This window comes from Synchiropus splendidus, chromosome 6 (genome assembly GCF_027744825.2).
Source record: "Synchiropus splendidus isolate RoL2022-P1 chromosome 6, RoL_Sspl_1.0, whole genome shotgun sequence".
NCBI lineage: Eukaryota > Metazoa > Chordata > Actinopteri > Syngnathiformes > Callionymidae > Synchiropus > Synchiropus splendidus.
The window spans coordinates 22,316,758-22,335,269 of NC_071339.1; the positions used below are offsets into that span (position 1 = coordinate 22,316,758).

At 41.8% G+C, this 18,512-nt stretch overlaps 1 protein-coding gene across 1 annotated transcript in view; it reads right to left on the reverse strand.

Annotated features, from left to right (window-relative positions):
- Positions 1-18,512, reverse strand: part of LOC128760195 (metabotropic glutamate receptor 4-like) — a 205,206-nt gene that overhangs the window by 47,539 nt on the left and 139,155 nt on the right. The window contains exons 4-6 of the mRNA XM_053867297.1: positions 7,914-8,049; positions 7,637-7,791; positions 7,359-7,499 (exon numbers count right to left, since the gene is read on the reverse strand). Of these exons, the coding sequence (XP_053723272.1) occupies positions 7,359-7,499; positions 7,637-7,791; positions 7,914-8,049 (432 nt within the window). The remainder of the gene's footprint in view (positions 1-7,358; positions 7,500-7,636; positions 7,792-7,913; positions 8,050-18,512) is intronic.

Consider the following 18,512-nt stretch of genomic DNA (forward strand, 5'->3'; position numbering starts at 1 on the left):
GAAGACTATATTTATATATATATATAGTTTTAATTATAAGTATATTTCTTTAAACATCTACGTTTAAACATCTTACGTTTCTGTCAAGTTCACACCCGTAATGAAAGAGTTCCGTGGTCACCAGTGTATTGTCATTGGTGAGGACTTCAGAAAACACAAAGTGCTCAAGCTCTGTAGTGATTCATCCAGAGAGTGATGGGTGAATTACCGATAGTTTAGAGTAGGCGGGGTATCCCTTCACAAAGTCTTGCCTATGTCACCTCAGGGTGGTTAATTGAAAGGGGCAAAATGATATTTGCTGCTAGTCTGTGTTGTGTGCAGAGTGGCTTGATAGCTGAACCTTATGGAATTGTTTTATTGCAAAATAGGTAATTGTGAAAAATGTAAGGACAACTGCGTATCTGGATTTAACCGAGAAAGTCAAGCAAGTCAATAGGAATCTCAAGCGGGATAACTGGATCGGCTGGTTGCACAACTAACAGCAGTTGACATTTCTGTTTCATGACTGTTTTAGACGGACAAGCCATCCACCTGCAAGTGAAGGTGAGACTGCAAACTTTTGGGGACGCTCACATTGATCTACGCCTAGATGCGCTGTGCTCTAATCAAACCATCTCTCACAACAACAAGGTGAAACAGCAGAGAGACCCTGAGAAGCCTCATCATTGTGGTCGTGTTTATATTTCGCATTAATATTTCTGTTACATTCATTATCGTAGGCACATGGCGCTGTCCGTGGTACTGCTCTGACCCATGTATGCTGTCATCATGTTCCTATTCGAGGGAGTTTTGGTTGAAAATATTGCTTGCTGGAGACAGCCTTGTTGCTCCTATTGCTTCATTTGACTAGAGAATAGTGGTCGTTGAGCGCTTTTATTCAATTGCGTGGCTTTCTGCCCGTGGTGATGTCATTTCTCGCTGAGCTGAAGGCTCGTCTGTGATGCTGACGCTTCACCTCTAAAGGACACATGAAAAGTTTAAACCCTGACAGACTAAGGAACCCATAGCAACTCCAGAAGCTCTGAGTTACGGATTCCATTAGTTTATATTCTTCAAGGTAAATTCACAAGTGAGAGCTGCTTATCCTTGATACATAAATCTGCTGATCTCTCGAATATGTGAATCAATGAGTCTCCACGGCAGCAATTTAAAAGGCTTGAGGGCCTGCTTAGTCAGTCCCTGTGTGTGGAAAATAAACAAAGCATCACAACAAGCTACACTCAACACTGACCCCTGGTGCGGCAGTCAGGACCCTCAGCTAGCTTCCAACTTCAAGGTCACATCTTGTCTTTTGGATAATGAAATTAATACTCATTACTAATGCCATATGAACTTCTGTTTGTACTTTGCCTTTTTATTGTTGTGGTGAGTAAACACCTTTAACCGCCATGTTGTGATAGTGTTTACAAAGCAAAGCCTTCCCTGAAGACCAGATCCAGCCATGGTACACTTGTGAGTTCCAAGCCCTGCACAGCTGTGAATAGGATAAGCAGTTCTCTGCGTCACGTGTCCGCTTATCTGCATGGCTGTGTCGTGCGCTGCTTCCTCAGGCCATTAATAAGCAGCAGAAAAAGGAAGCCGTGAGATGAGCCTGCTCTACCTTCTTGTTCTTTCCACATTAATCAATATCAATTTTACATCTCCCTCATTCCCAGATAAAAGGAGAGTCTCACGTCTCCCCTCCTCCTCCACCCCTGCTCTCTTTATCCTTTAATCAGGCTGAGAGAGCAGCCCTCTGAGGACTACCTTACAATGTGCCCACTGCTGTTTCCAGCTGTTGCCTCACAGGAGATGGTGCAGCTTCACGTTGAGCAGAGGAGCTTTTCCCTTTGACCTCAAACTCACAAGAGACTCGCACCTCCACTGGTGTAGTTTTAGATCCTCAAGCCAGAGAGATTTTTTTAAACTCAAGCCAATGCTCAGTTTGTCAAACCACATCAATGTTACACCGTGTACGATCTATCCCTCAGTTTTAATTCCATTAAAAAAAAGGACACCCCTTGTGCTAAAGCTCATTTGGTGTTTGAACAAACTTCATTCCCCTCAGCGGCAGAGGTGTAGTTTGTTCAAACGACTTGGAGGCCGAACTACGAGTTGCAGAAAACATGCTTGCTCAGTAACTTCTCCAGCACTGTATGTATTCACTCTTTTCTTGATGCTCACCTCAAGTCTCTGTATTCAAGTCAAGAAAGTCAAAGTCAATTAGCTTCGCTTGTCTATTCCCAAGTTGACCTGTTAATACAAACGCCGCTCAATATTTACTCTCAGAAACTGAACTCATTTCACCCTCTGCCTGGTTGTTTTGTCGTAAACCAATAAAAACACTTTCAGAATTCTTCCTAATTATGGCTCAAGGGAACACTAGCATTCAACTCTCCTAAGATTCAAATTCAAAAGTGAATGTTTACACACTAGAAAAATGTGCCAAAAATGACACGTCTGCAGCCTGTTCTTATTTCACACGCCACCAGCTGCAAACACATTGCTGATGGGACGGTGGATTCGGGACCCGCTCCTGACCTGTGCCGTCATTCTCCTTGGTCTAAAGCCAGTGGGACCGCTGGCCAAATGAGGACTTGTGTCAGCTTTATTCACCTGCTCGTGACAGTCTGGTGTGTTAACAGTCAGGACTTACGGCCTGTGAATGCACCCGCTACTGTTTGCTTCCCTGAAATTAGATTCTCTCCTGTGCTTTGAGTTCCACTGTTCAGCATGTTTTCCTTTGCTTGCCAAGTTTATAATAAGTATCAGGGTGGTTTGAGTTGGATTTTCCTGCTGTTGATGTGATCAATTGGGACAAAGGCTATAATGTTTATCTAATGATATTTAAACATTTTTTTATAATGTTCCACTCAGGATGGCGTGCTGAAAAAAGTGCTATTGGACTACATCAGGGATCAGTTTTGTGGTTCTGGTCAGAGTCATGTAAGATTTTAGGGAGGAGTCTCTGTGCATGATGATGTTTGCTGATGATGTGGTGATCAGGGATTGAACCGATCTGATCCAATATTGGTTTTTAACCTTGTGACGGATCGCATATTCCCGATCCATCCAGCACAAATTTCCAAGTCTGAGCTAAATGTTGCCTGTGGAAACGTATTCCTTGCTAACCGCGATGCTAACTTATTATGAAGAAGACAAGCTTCCGTTCAGAAAATCCTTTCCACAGTTAACTGCATGTGCTCATTTAGCACCACTGAGGACAAAGTTTTACTAACATGTCACTGCTTGGACTTTACTCTGGGGTGCGCAGTACGTTCTGTACATAGTTGGAACCCAAGTACATACAATGGACGACTGTTGTCCGTTGATATCCAATACAGCGTAATGGTAAAGCGAGGCTCCTTAGCATGTCAACAGCGATTGTAAACAGCCCCATTTCACATTTCAAATAAATGCTATGGGAAAATGCTGTGAGTGAATGTAATTTGATATTCATATTCCTGTTTTGGATTTGATAAATATTAACTGTCAGTCCAGCGTTGCTAATCTGTTTACAGAGTAGGTATTTTTCCTGTAAAGATTATTTCTTGTTTTTCTGAATTCTGAATTTCTTGGTCTTATGCCAACCCTGAGTTGCCTTTTCTAAAGCACAATCAAAATGGATGGTATTAGAGCAAACAGAGCTATCAGATAAGGATGATATTGGTATATGGTACGATGACCAAATTTAGATATTGGAATCGGAGGATAAAAAAATGTGGGCCCTTGCATTCTCATAGTGATTGTAATGATAGGAAGGAGGACTTTAAGAAGAAGCTGGAGATTACAGGAATGCAAGTAGAAGACAGAATATGTGTGTGGGGGAAGTGAAAGGCCCATTTGTGGTCAGCAATCCATATGGATATGGACAGAGCCTTCTGTTTGTGCAATACTAATGTAAAGAACGAAGCATGTGATCAGCGACGGCAGCAGCGTTTGAAAAAGACATTGTCATTTTCATATGTAAATGAGCCTCAACAGATTTTTTAGGACAGTCATCCAGAATAGTGGATCAGTGTAGGTGAAGAGTAGAGTGAAGGTCGGGTGGAACTGCTGGAGACATTAACGTAGCAGTGGGAGTGAATTGGAAGCTTTATAGCCTTCATTTATGAGATCTGCTTATGAAGGAGATGCGAGATGAATGAGATGAAGATGCTCAGGTCTTTTGGAGAGGGAGATTGGAAGCGGGTGCATCAGAGGACTCACTCTTGGAGAAGTTGCTAGATGTTTTAGAAACTTGGAGGGAAAAGACAGTGGACTTGTTGGATGACATCCATAAATACATGAAACTAAAAAGGAGAAGTAAACAAATGAGCATCATAGATGTGGTAAAACGATCAGTGTGACTAGTGTGGATGATCAAGTTTGGTTAAAGTGGAGGAGGTGAGCTTGGTCTGACGAGAAATGCTCAATGATAGGTAGAGGTCACAAATTCAAAACAGCCACAACTCTTTTCTGAAACCCTTTCCCACCAAATGAGCACATTTTTGTTATTTGTGTGTGACAACACTACTGGTTCATCTATGGAATTCAAAATATTGTGATCGAATGTTAAAGGTGAAGACAATACATCCATTTAAACACTGAAAATTTGTCTATAAGTATATATCCAGTTCAACTCTTAAAGTAAACAAGTAAAAAGTAAAACAATTTCTTCACTATAATACAAACCAATCCGATATTTATTTGACTGAAAATCTCTTCATCTGTCATGAAGATGTATGTCAGAAAAGTTGGTTTTAAAATCAACAATAATGGGTACAATTTGCGATGCTGTTGTTTTTTATTGCTGATATTTTATATTCCCAATTCGTTTTATGTGTGACATATATTGCAGAGACATTAAGTAGTTGTCCTGATGTTTCTCATATTTCATTTTCCTCGCTGCAGTCAGTCATAAATGCATCAGCCGAGCTATTCCAATCACAAAATGTTTCTCTCTTAACAGGCATTCAAAGTCACGAGTTCCGAGTGGGAGTCCAGATATTTGTCTACGGGCTGGGGTTGCAGTGACTTAGTGACACAGCAACTCACAACAGGACAGTCATTACATAGATTCTCTGTTTTTGTTTACCTCCTGTCCAAAAACATAAGTCAGGCGAATAGGAAATTCGAAAAGCCTCCCCCCCTCGAAATATGAGCGCAACCATGAGCGATTCCCCGCCACGGAGTGCTGTTAAACCTCTTTCTCTCAAATGATGTGTGCGGTGTTTATCTCTCTCCGCTGTCTCTCCCTCTCCAAACAGTGTTATGTAACAACACGATGCTGTTCTGTTATCATGCAGCACATTAGTGTAAATTTTTGTATCGCCTTATTAATATGGATGTCGATGGCAGAGGAAACGCTTGAATATTTCAGAAGGAGATAGAGGGAAGAACAGTTCCCATTATCTAGATGACAGCTTCTGCATTTCAATGACATGGAGACTGATCTATCTGGATGCTCCATGTTTAATTTTAGAGAAGAACATTTTTTTCCCTTTCATGTCATCGTAAAGTTAGAAGAAAACACCATCTGCATCTACATTGTTACATCATCAGTAAATACTACGTGTCAGTAATTGGATTTTCCCACTCTCAGTCTTACAAGGAAACACCGGCTGCCACTTACACCACCTCAAAGGGACTCTGGGTGCTGCTGCCCCTCCCACATAGAATGAGCAACTCAGTCAACAAGAATCTCTGAACCAAAAGACTGCACCATAGTGACGGAGGAAATGGACGGGTGCGATGACCACAACTGGATGTGGATGCTCAGTAGCTCTTCTCAAAGCTTGTGGGGAGTGACACAGGGATGAAGATAAGATTTTCGATGTTTGCGTGGGCACAGGTGTGCCCCGATATTCTGAACACAGGACACCAACATTCTAGTAAATCTCACATGATTAAGCAAGAAACATCACAACCAGAAAATGCAAATATGGAAATGGAAAGGATGATGGTAGTTTTGTTTTTGTTTTTTTTTTTTGCATTTTTTTAATTGACAAATACTATTGACTTAGGGACAGGTACTCAACCACTATTTATGAAAGTAAAAGTTGCACATCCTGTTCAGACATCTGAAGGAACCCACAAGGTGAAGACAGATGGGGTGAGAATTTAATCAATAAATATCAATACTCCCTGCTTTCCTTCCTCATTGAATGGCTACCTTTGGTTTCCCCTCCCCACACATGAAGATTTTTGATTGTTAGTAATGATTTTGAGGCAGACAAATTCAGTCTTTACATAGGATTATTTTATCGGGGAGTACTATCCTTTGACTGGAAGGGTTCATCGTCATGTAGGCACATTGCTTGCCCTATGAAACAGTTGCCTGACGTACCCTAAACTTAAGGTAAAGTTAAATACTCCGCATTAAATCCCAGCATAGAAGTGATTCCACGATGTGGACAGTGAGTTTTTAGCTCCCGATCGGCTCATTTCTGGCGTGCTAAATGGCTGAAAACCGTGGAATGGATTTCCTGAACAGAGGCGTCTCACTGAGATTGAGGAAATCCATTCCACGGTTTGCAGTGAGCTCGCTGACCGGGAAGAAATTGTAGCAAACAACATGAGGCTCTGGAAATGACCAAACATGGGATCCCGATACCGATACTGGAATGGATCGGTCCCATCCCTCGGTTTAACTTCCACACACAGCACCACCAACAATAGAATGAACCAAGTTCTCATTACAAGGACCTGCACTTGTATTTAAGCTGGGTCTGTTTGAAGACATTAATGGGACTGCAGTTTTGCCACCTGCAGTGTGTGATTGTGGGTGTGGCCAGATGGAGGCTGATTCGCTGAGGGGTGCTGCCTTTCAGAAGGAGTGAGAGACCTAGAAATACCTGCTGCCGGTTCACTCTCTCCAACCACTCCCAAGCCAGCAGCAGGTGTTGTTTCTGTGGTTCTTTTTGTTAGTTGGTTTTAGAACTCAGCGTTTTTGTCCCTTTTGTCTCGAATGTGGTAAATCCCTCAATTTAAGTTAAAACAAACATTCTGAATTAAGTTGTACGTAAAGAACTTTTTTATTTGCTCAGTATTTGATATTTATTTTATCTTCATAACGGTCCCCTTAGAGTTTTGTTTAAAAACAAGGAGCTGCTTGTTGCGCAACAGAGGTGAGACATATGTTTTCATTTGTGAACTTTATCAATTTATTTCTTTTGTTTTTGTATTGTATTGAACTGGTTGCTCTGTGTCAGCATGAAATAAATGTATATAATAAATGTATATTCCGCTCCTTTGCGGCTGACGTCTTGGGAATGCTAGGTGAATTGGGATCATCATGTTGTGTGCACCTTCCCCTAGACTTGGGGCATAACAAGACAATGAATGTCCCTTCAGAGCCACTGCTTCCCCCTCGCTCACACAACCACAGACTTTCTTACTTGTGCACTTCTTCAGGCCGGACCCTTTCTTCACGGCATGACGGCTGAGTTTGCAGCTGAAGTTGTTCTCCCAGAACTCTGCGAACCAGATATTCCGTCTGTTGTTCTCCAACGTTCGACTGATGAAGTAGCGATCAAACCCTGGTTGGATCATTGACACAGTCACGTCAGTTTAAACATTTGGAGACGCCGATGGCTCCATGCCGTTTTTGATTAGTGTTCATTAAATGGAGAAACACTCGCATAATCTCTTTCATACAGATCTTCCTCTGCTCTACCTTTGATGGACTGCCGCTTGGGCAAGATGGTGACTGCTCCCTCTGCCATCTCCTCTTGATTCAGAACTGGGGAAATCTTGGAGCCCCAGCTGTCGGATCCCACCCAGATGAAATGACCTGTCTGGTTGGCCTTTTTCGCTGCGTGAAGTAGCCGCCTGAGGAGGTGAGGAAGCAGATGTTGCAGAGGATAAGGTCAGTCACCCCACCAGCTCCACTTGATTTTGTCTTGCATTTCATTACTGTGCGCACAATTGTTTCCGTTTATTCACAGCCTTACCTGATGTCGTCTTCATTGGCGAAAATGATCACAACTCTTGCGTTAAGATTTTCTTTGAGGCGGCGGATGACCTTGTCGAACTCGCCTGGCTTTGGCTCCCTTGGAATCTTCACAGACTGGCAGATGCACACACTCCCTGTAACACACGTTGATAATGATGTCATTTGTCAGAGATTCTCTTGAACACTAAAATGAGACTTGTTCATGAATTCAGTCATGGAGAGTTAGATTTAATGTTCTCAGGTGACAGGTGAGTTCTTCATGTCATGATCAAGGCTTCCTCTGTCTAACTCTCTGGCATCTTTATTGCAGTGTTTTTCAACCTTTTTCAAGCCACGGCACACTTCGTTCATTGACAAAATTGTGCTTCGTCCAAAGTCCTATGGAAAATACCTTTTAATTTCTGAATAAAATGTGTTTATTTAAAAATGTTTCCAGATAGGGGCAGACATTATGGCAAAAATATGTCATGATTTATTTATTTTAAATAACTGTTTTGATTTCATTTTTAACATTGTTTTCCTCATCCTCATAACAACAGTGATTCTTTCCCTCACGTCATATTTTGGAGCGCAACCACCAAACAAAGTCTGACTACTACTACGAGTGTCAATAAAGTTTTGAAGTGAGACAGCAGCCGTTAGCTCTGTTAGCTCAGTCTTTGATCAGGTTTAAAAACAACTCAAAGTTGACCTGCTCCTTCACTGTGAGTGTGTGGGAAGAGGAGCAGTGTTGCGCTGTGAGTGATGGGCAAGTAGCATCAGGATACATCCGCAGTGTATAGAGAGAATGTGACTGAATCCATGTCATCTTGTCACGTTGGTGGCTCGTCAACAGCTTAGAATTTAATGTCATCATATCGTCCATATCAGGTGAAACTGGATCATTTCCCACGGCACAGCTGACAGTCTCTCACAGCACACCGGATTAATAACTTTGTTTTAGCCAAACCCAAGGGCCAAGAAGTATGAATAGTTGGCTAATTTAAGTTTCACCAAAAAGTCTATCTCTAGATCACTAGTTGATATGTTGAACAGGCTGTTTTCTGAGAGTACAAATCTTTAATCCCTGCAAAATGCAATCCCTGGAAAATGCATATGGGAAGGAATTTGTGGAAAGCTTCAAAGGAGCAGCACATTTCCAGGAAAAACAAAACAAAACCTAAAGCATGGATTTCCAAACGTTCTGTCCTTTGCCTCATTTGTTAAGATTCTTAGGCTTTATTTTAAATGCAGTTCTTTTCATTCTGAGATTCAGAGATGACCAAGATGTTTGGCAAGCGAATTAGTTTGTCCAAGCGCCTCCCAGAGAAAAAAAAAACAAAACAGAAAGAGTGAAAGGGATTTCAGAAACCGAGGCGTGGGATGGGTGGATTAAAGGGGAGGTGTTGATGGATGGGTAGATCAATAGATGTGAATGAGATGTTGACTGATGGACCATGAAAAAATAGAGGCTTGCAAGGCATAAATACATTGAAGAGACTACTTAATGAGACTATTTATGTTTTTTTTTCATCTCACCTCAAAGAATCAGGGTGGTGCAGGTTATTGTTCTAACTCAACTAGCACACGCAGCCTCACCAACCAGGTCTCTGAGGACTATACTCATCTGATTCTCAGTCTGCCTCATTGGTTAAACTGTGTACTCTTGATGGGTTGGAGCACAAACATGCACCATTCCGGCACTTCACGGACTGGTTAGCTAACTGTCTTTCAAAACACTGCCTCATAGGAGCATTGTGAATATGGTCATTTGTCCAGGATCCTGCAGGAGGTGCTCTTCGATTATGAAGTGTCGATGATAACCTTGATGACCAGACAAGCTGCTGTGATGAGATTCAGCTCATGACAAAGAGATACTGAACACCTGCATGTCTGTGATGCAAACTCTCACATCCACCTCTCTCGATCGAGACAAGTGGATGGCTAATGTGGCTGGGGGAGACAAGGCTGTGCACGCTTCTGTATTTCCATTTTCACCCATGATGTCCCGCCTTTGTGGCTTCCTCTTAAAGCCAACTTCTGCCTCTTATGCATAGCGTATCAATTTTTCATATTTTTTTCAGACCTCGTAAACTTCTGGCGAGGTCAATTTTGATGGTATACTTGATGTAAGTCCCTCACACCTTTATTGAAACTTTATTAAAAGTCAATGGAAGTCCCCCTCCAGCTCAGCCTTCAGTGTGGATGTGAGCGACTCCACGCCCTTTGTGCCCATCTCAAAATGGATGGTTGAAGCCTGAAATGACATTATCACTTTTGATATTTGTGGGGAAGTGATAACGTTGGAGTCATGCCAACAGATAAATTGTGACTTGTGACCGCTGTCACGTCCAGAAATGTTTGGCTTCTCACTCTGATGTGCAAAAATAGTGAAGCGCCCCCGCAGGCAATAACACATTCAGTTATCGTGAGAAGCTGTTAAAGCAAAATCTTCAAGATGTCAACAAGTCATCCATTTTTAATATCAGCATGAGCAGGACATTTGATGTGTCAGTGCAGATTAGATTATGCCATGGCAACAGTGAGTTGTTATGTTATGAGCCACAAGATGATCCTTGATTTCTGTGAAGAACCCAGGGAAAGTGTATTGATTCATGATTTTAATGATACAAGCGTTTCAGAGGTCTGTGCCGCTGTTCAGGCGGAGGTGATGCAGCAGCTCACAGAATGAAGCAGACTCCAGCCATTCACGTCTAAATGCAGTACAATGAGTCAAATCTGAGACCTGCTGTGAGTTTAGTATTGCAGAATGAGAGAAAAAGTACAGGCGACTGACAGGAGGAAGCATACCAGGTATAACTCCTACTTCGTATTAGTGCCTGCAGCTGCTTACTCAGCATGTTTCTTCAGCACGTCTGGCCTGGTGGATACGGCCGAGATAGGTATTCGCTGAGAGATTCTGAGGCAGAATTTCAAAGTTTTTGCTGCATTGTAGTGGTGCAGTGAGGGCCGCTGACCTACTGAAGTCTCTTGTTCTGACTTATGTAGCAGGTCCCTTGCTTATCCATGCACCAAAGTGTTGACTTACACACTAAGTCACACACGGACGCTCCTCTCAGCCATCTGCCGGGGCGAGGTGCCTTGCTCAGGGACACTCGGACACCTGAGGAGCTGGGATTGAACCTGCAACATCTCAGTCTCAGGTCGATGGCTCTATCGTGTCACCCAATGAATAAACATAATAGACTCAAAAGGAGCTGAAATATGATGCTTTTGATGAGAGGATGGAAGGATATGTTGAAACTGGATCCATTCGTTCTATATCCAGACAATGAGCAAAGGGAGCCAGAGTTTCAAGCACAGTCAAGTTTCTGTTTCACAGGTTCCCGGGCTGATCCAAGACATGCTGCAGCAGCTGCTGTAGATTTCGTTGGTGTGGATATTCTCCCCCTCCTCACTGCCCACCATGAGCGATGTTTGCTCTCAACAATTTGTTGATCTTTCTTCCAGGTTTCTCATTTTTTGGTTACCTGTGTTTCACATCTAGGTACCATACAACATTCAATGTAAAAATTGAGCTTTTTTTCTAATCTGTAATATTTTATAATAACCAACATTGGTGTATAATATTCAAATATGTAGTATTTATTGGTGCAAAGCCAAAACAAACTGTTGGCTGTTGCTAACTTCAGTTTTGCAAAATATATAATTTAAGCAGTGACTACTATTATTTATTATTCACAATACACACCTCCTTGTGAGGACTGTCTGTTTTGGCCGCTTAGGTTTAGGGTGACATGTTGGGGAAAGCATGAAAGTCAATAAGATACTTAACAATGTCCTAATAAGGATAGAAATATGAGCCTGTGTGTGCACGTGTGTGCGTGTATCTCAACCCTCATCAAAATGCATTCCAGTGATATTTTCAGTTGCAAAACTGAGGAAGATTGAAAATGAAGTAAAATAGTGTCGAGACTAAAACTGATGCCTGGTGTCATGAATAAAATATTTCCAGTCTTAAAAAGTTCATGTAAGAGTTTAAGAACTGATGTGACAGTGAAAACTGGGTCTTGACACTTTCTGATGCGAGAAAATAATTCCCTCTATGATGGATTTACCTTCCTGAACTTGCAACACAAAGATGAATCGTCAACTTGTTGGCTTGCGCCGCTGCAGAAGGTTATTTTGGAGGAAAAGTGAGATTTTTTAAATCTGCTGCTGCTGCTGCTAACACTCTTCCTTTCTTCTCCATGACTTTCTCGTCACAGTGAGAGCTATCTGTCACTTTATGTTCGACTTCCATTTCATCTTTTTCTGGCCATGTCCAAACATGGCTCGTTTTCAATTAAAGCTGGGGAAACATGGTGGTATTAGATGTGAAAACACAATTTGCTGTGTCTCTGCTTGAGCGACTTTCCTAATTGTGCACATTTCTCCTGTTATTTCCTCACCGCACGTGTCTTTTATTTGCTTAGACTCCGCAGTCACTCAAGTAAATAATCAACAAGCTCCCGCTCTCTTCTTAAGCTTCCTTCCCAACTTCCCTTTTTATTGATGAAAAAAGACTCCCTGGAAAATCGCAACTATTTTGGTGTCTAGCGCAAATTGCGGAGGCCGCCGTACAGGTCTGGATTTATTCAAGCCCTGTTTGCAAATGTCTTTCATCATAGCCAGCGGAGTGGAGCCGAGAATTGAAATGAACTTGATTTGTATCCCACGTGCTCCAAGAGATGAGGACACAAGCGCAGCCTTATTCAAATTAAGAACAGCGTTAATACTCACATAATATACTGTCACATTTATTCCGACTCTTCCTTCTCCGGTTACTAAAGCAGGCTAATTTCAGCATGTTGTGCCACTGCGGAGGATTGAAGGTGAGCAGCCACTGGCAGGAACATAAATCAGCACCTATAGACTGTTCCCTGCTTATATCTACTCACATCCCGAAGTCACCGCAAGCCCAACGTAAAGCAATGGAAATCTTCTTATGCTGTGTTGATGACTAGTTCTTCAAGATAATTTTTTTTTTTATCTACTTTCACGTGACAGGTGACTGCATGGTTTCATGTGTAATAAAAGATGGTATATTAGCCTGTACTGCAGAAATTCCCACACTCTGTGGGGAGCCCTAATGTGAAAATGTAAGTATATGCCAGAGCGGTTACTCTGAAGTGGGGTACTAACATCAGAGTTTCATAGATTTTTTTAAGACCCCACAACGAAAAGTGGCGTTGATTGTAATGTCAGTGGGGAGCCCCGACAATCTCAGCACTCAACACCCATGAAGATTATGGCTTATTCTCCAAACCAGAAATGTGGTTAAATGGGGAGGAACAACCAGAAAACATATGGAACACATGGAAGTGGAAAGGATGGTGGTGGTCTTGCGTGCTTTTTTTTTTTTTTTTTTTTTTTTTTTCATGACAGGAATACAACTATTGTGCGTGGAACCTTTACCTGGAGGAGCGGACCAGGTCAATTTCAAATTTCAACATTCTGTCTGAATGTTTGGACTATAACGCAAGTAAACAGCTAAGTCCGACTTCTGGAGAGAAATTGAAATTTCTGATATGTGGTTGCGCGAGCTTCAGCTATTCAGCAGAATCAAAAAAAAAACTCAAAGACTTGTCATGGTCTAATGCTGTCTAATAACCGCGATGACGAAGATCTGCAGATTTGTCTTCAACTTCCATCACTCTGTCATTTGTATTGTACATTTTCATAAGAGGACTGGAAGTTGTGATTTGTTGGTTGAAGGAGACGCCAGTACCACCCTGTGAGCAACCGTTAGCATGGTTGCTAACTCAGTCTGGACTCACACAGGTGATAAAAAGGGCTCTGTGCTTTACATACTTCACACCCACCATTTTTTGATACACAGATCCTTGGAATATTTAATTTTAATCAGAAACTTGTGAGTTTAATTCAAAAACCTGCCGATTGAAGCATGTTAATGTTGGTGACAGCTCCATGACAGTAATGGTGTTGAACCATCATTCCAAAACATTGGCTCCTCGCTACCTGTTGACTCTTCTTCCTCTTCAGCAATCACAGAAGTGAACTACTCATAGTTCCATTGTCTCTGCATGTAAACCGGGAAAACATGATGCAATCTGACTGCCGATCATCAAGACAAATACACTCATAACACACGCACAGGACTGTCTTATAGGTTAGAGATCGCATATTTGGGTGTTTGCCACCCGTAGTCAGGATGGGGGAAAAGCGGGACATGAACATCCAAATTCTGAACCACTTATCTCGAGAAGATTCAGTTCTCAGAAGCCAGAGTGTCTGAGCTGGGTTTTTTTTTTTCAGTTTGAGTTCAACTTTTCAACGTGCACTGCCCACGATTTATATTCCGTTTTGTGGTGATGTTTCAGATCATTTGATTTTATTTTGAACAGTCTTGGCAGGTTGACAGTAAGTGAAAGAATGCTGGCAGGAAGCGCATTCCTCAGACAATCACATCAGGGTGTGCAGTATTTTACCCCAGCAGCCACCAGACTGCTACAATAACTGTTCTGCAAAGTGATGGTCTTTGAAAGCACTTTTCAGAATTACAATCAAATATGTTGAAATTCAGACATACATATCTGTTGCTGTGAACCAGCTGAGTCTCTGTTCCCAGTCCAATAGTTACAAAACGGACGATTAATTACCTCTGCTTTTCAGTGAGTGGTGGTGGGTTTATATTTGGGTCCATTTGTTTGTTTATTCAACAGAATAATGCCTAAATCGATTTGAAATTTTTGCATTTTTGCTATCTGTATGTGTTGTAGAGTATGAGCTCAAAGACATTGCAGTCAATGGCGTTATACAATGTGAGAGTGGGGCAGTAATACTGGGTAAACAAAAGCAACGTGGGTGGAACTGAGTGGCTTTGGCGGAGGTATGCGCTGCCTTGCCTCACTCTAGTTTGATTCAATTTGCAAAAGTCATATTACTCTAACGGAAATGAATGAGTGATAATAAACTTTAAAGGCAGCAGTGAGTGTGTATCTAGCCGTCTTTATAACTTTCCTTCACGTTAATGGATGCATTGTAAAATCAGCCACTGGCAAGGAACTGCGTTGGAAGTCCTGAAAACGGTTTATACGACTCACATTCTAATCTATAGACGCAGGCAAACAATAGGATTTAATGCTTCGGATGGACTCTGCCAGCATATGGCACTGGTTGAAGGAAAGTGATTTCAGACTTTGGCCGGCAAACACTCTAAAATTCCAGTGTATACATAGAAACCTGCAGGAGAAACAGAAGGGCTCAGCCACCTAAATGATTTATTGCTCTGCAACTTAATAAACCACTTAACAGGTTACTCTGTCCTGGACAAAAACAACAACAAATAATTGAAGTTGATGATGAGCTGGCAAAGAAGACCTTGCAGCCTGAAGCCCCGAACAACTGGACACAGGCCACTGCAAGCCCAGAAGAATACTAATGTGTGTTGTGGTAGGTCACTGTTGCAACACTCCTCTTTTAATAATTATTGCTGTGATCAAATATTAATTTCTCTGCTCTCTCATTAAACAGAGAACATTCAGAGTGTGAAACTAGTTTGTTGGTAATGTTCACACTCACTTTATTACATTTTAGAGCCAAGAGACGGCTCTGCTGCTTAGTCAGGTGGTCGCAAGTGATCCGTCGAACATGTATTCCTCACTATGTCTGTTACTTCCCATCCTGGTGAACGTGACTAAGGAAGTGACTATGTTGTACTCGATAGAGCTTTGCTGAGCGACATTCGCGTGGTTTTAAATGAGGGTTGGCGATGCGCTCCGTCTCTAAACACAACATCTTGGTCAACTTGCTGCTGCTTCATTATCTCTGGGTTGTGGAGCCACGGTGGACAATTTGAATGACATTTTTAAGGTCAACAACAGATAAACTATGCTCTGGATATCTGTAAAATTGAATTCCCATGTTCACCTGGGGTTTTCTTATCTTGTTTATTACTTTTACGAAAAAAAAAAAAAATATATATAAGAAAACAGAATACTTATAGTTAGATGACTCTAGGAAGACAAATTGAGGTATATATATATATATATATATATATATATGTTTCTTTTAGAATTTTGGAATTTTAAATTTTATATATATAATTTGCAATTATCCAAATCGCACCTCATAAATTTATCTATTGATGATGATCCAGGTTGTTTTCCTACCTGTGCTGTCATGAAGTTGCCATGGTCTACCCTTCGCCCCTCTGACACACGCCCCCAACTGAACCCTTATTCAAGTTTGGGATCAGGGAAAAAAAAAGCGATGCACAATGTTCCGTTTTATTTTCCTCTGAAGCAAAGGGCAGCGGTTTCAATCAGCCCAATTGACTTGTGTGTGACCTCTTTCTTATGACTACAGTCCAGAAAAAGGCCCGAGGCAGAGCCAAGTCTGATGACTGAGTCGGCAGAATGGAAGGGTTCAGTCTGCAGCTTGAGTTTGCTGCCTAATTGACTCTGTAATGGTGCCATAGTTCATTGCTGCTAAATTGACTGAGTGTCGGGGCAACACTGATACCCTCCGTGCTAGCGGAAAAATCCTAATCTCCGGATTTAAGTCGCTTAATTCCAAACAGACCGACAAGCCGCGATGGTGTGACAATTGATTCGAAGGTGACCATTTGTGAAGGATTACATCAGACTTGGATTACACTTTCAAGATAAGATTAACCTGGATCAGCTGCCGAGGGAAAATATCAAGAGCGCAAATAGCAAACCAATGTTTTTTGTTTTTTTCTATGAAAATACAGCTAACAATAGCTTTTAAATGATGTCAGGCAGGGTTCATTAAACGCACAAATGGCATCAAAAATAGTAATGAAGGTTGCAGGGACAGTGGCTGAGCTTACTGTGGAGGTTCATTAACCCAAGTGGATGATAAACAAGCAAAGACAAGGCCCATATGAATTCCTCACATCGATATGAACACCATAACCATCAACACCATCATTGACTATGTTGCGACAGAATCGAGTGTGTTATTACTCAAGTATTATTACATTTAAGGCCAAATGAAAAAAAAATAAGAATATGTGTCCAATTCAGCTTCTGTGTCTTTTGAAGGTGGCACATCAAACTGTACGTTGTGAGTGAGACCCCTATCTACTATATGTGCCCTCATATATTCAGCCACCCAGAAAGGGACATAAAATATACATCAATACCAATCACTGAACCTGAAAACGCAATTGAAGTGCAATGTAATTGGATTTATTCCAGCAGATGGCGCCATTTTGGAGCAGCAACACAGTATCAAAGCTGTGGCCAAAGCAGAGCAGTGTGACACACCCACTGAGGCATCATTCACCCATCGCTACTGTTAAACATGCACTGTAACTGATTGATTTATTTCCCGAAAATCTGATCCTGGTGCCAATGACATCACCACTGAACTAGATTTGGATCGTGAAGTTTACGACCATGTCCACCCACCTTAAGAAACTAAGGATTGACAGGTGATTTATTTACAATGGTTCATTGGGATTTTCAACCGGGTCTGGAAGCAGACACCCTTTTCTTGACACAAATACTGACAGGGTTGTTTAACAGTTGGCAGCCTCTGCTGTTGCTGGCTCATCCTCTCTACAGTACGTGCTGACTCGGAGTGTGATGACACGCTCATCAAACTGAAATATGGGGTTCAATGCAAAATAAATGAAGCAAGAATAAAACAGACCTGAAGCGTACATGATCTCCTGACTAACAGTGGGCTGTCACTCTTGCCCCCAAAACCAAAACACAAGCATCTAGGTCATTCCCGACTAGTGGGTTTGTAGCATGTGTTTCTGCTTCCTGAAATGGTTGAGGTGGAGATCAGGACAATTAATTTAAAGCTTTGCTTCTCAGAAAACATGACATAAATAGATTTTAATAGATGTTATGTGCCGCACACTCTGTCACCGTGGCCAGCCAACGGGTAAGGGAGGCTACAAGAGGAAGCTGTGGGAGACGCTGTCTCTGCCTGGGCTTGTTGGTGGAATGGACCTGTGCTGCGCTGTTGTTGTGTTGGAAGTGGTGGTGGCCTTGATGATACTGACCAGATCCAATTCAACAAATAAAAGTTGAATTTGGAAGTGACCGACGTCCTGTCATCGAATGTGTTGTCTTACATTTTTTATTTGGAAATAAAACCTTTTTAATCTAGTTCATTCAAGCACAGGATTTTGTCAAGTGTCTCAGAATGAATATTGAAAACCATACCAGATTTGGGTGTGGTGGCAAAGGATGAACTTCTTGAGAGCTGACTGGGGAAATGTTGCTAACACCACTCCCTGCTGGGGGAACGGAGAGAAAACTGTCCCATGAATTTCTGAAGTCACTAAAACTGGAGCCTATGGTTGTACATTTCTGTGCAATTGAATCAGCATCAGCCTTTTCAGTGGGTTTCCGTCAAAGTTTCTATAAAATAGCGATTTGTTTAATCTCTTCAAGCATGTCTTCTATATTTCTTCTGCACATTTCTGTTTCCACTTGTGACATGCAGCTTTTTTAATCATCACAAACCGTAACAATAATGGTGTCTTGTGTCAGTTCTGTCTTTAGCTGACTTCTTGAACTTGCATCTGGCACTGTTATCACCTCCTACCAGTCTGACAGCTGCCATGTGGCACTGACACAAACACAAATTGTAAATAAAGTTGGTTTTATTT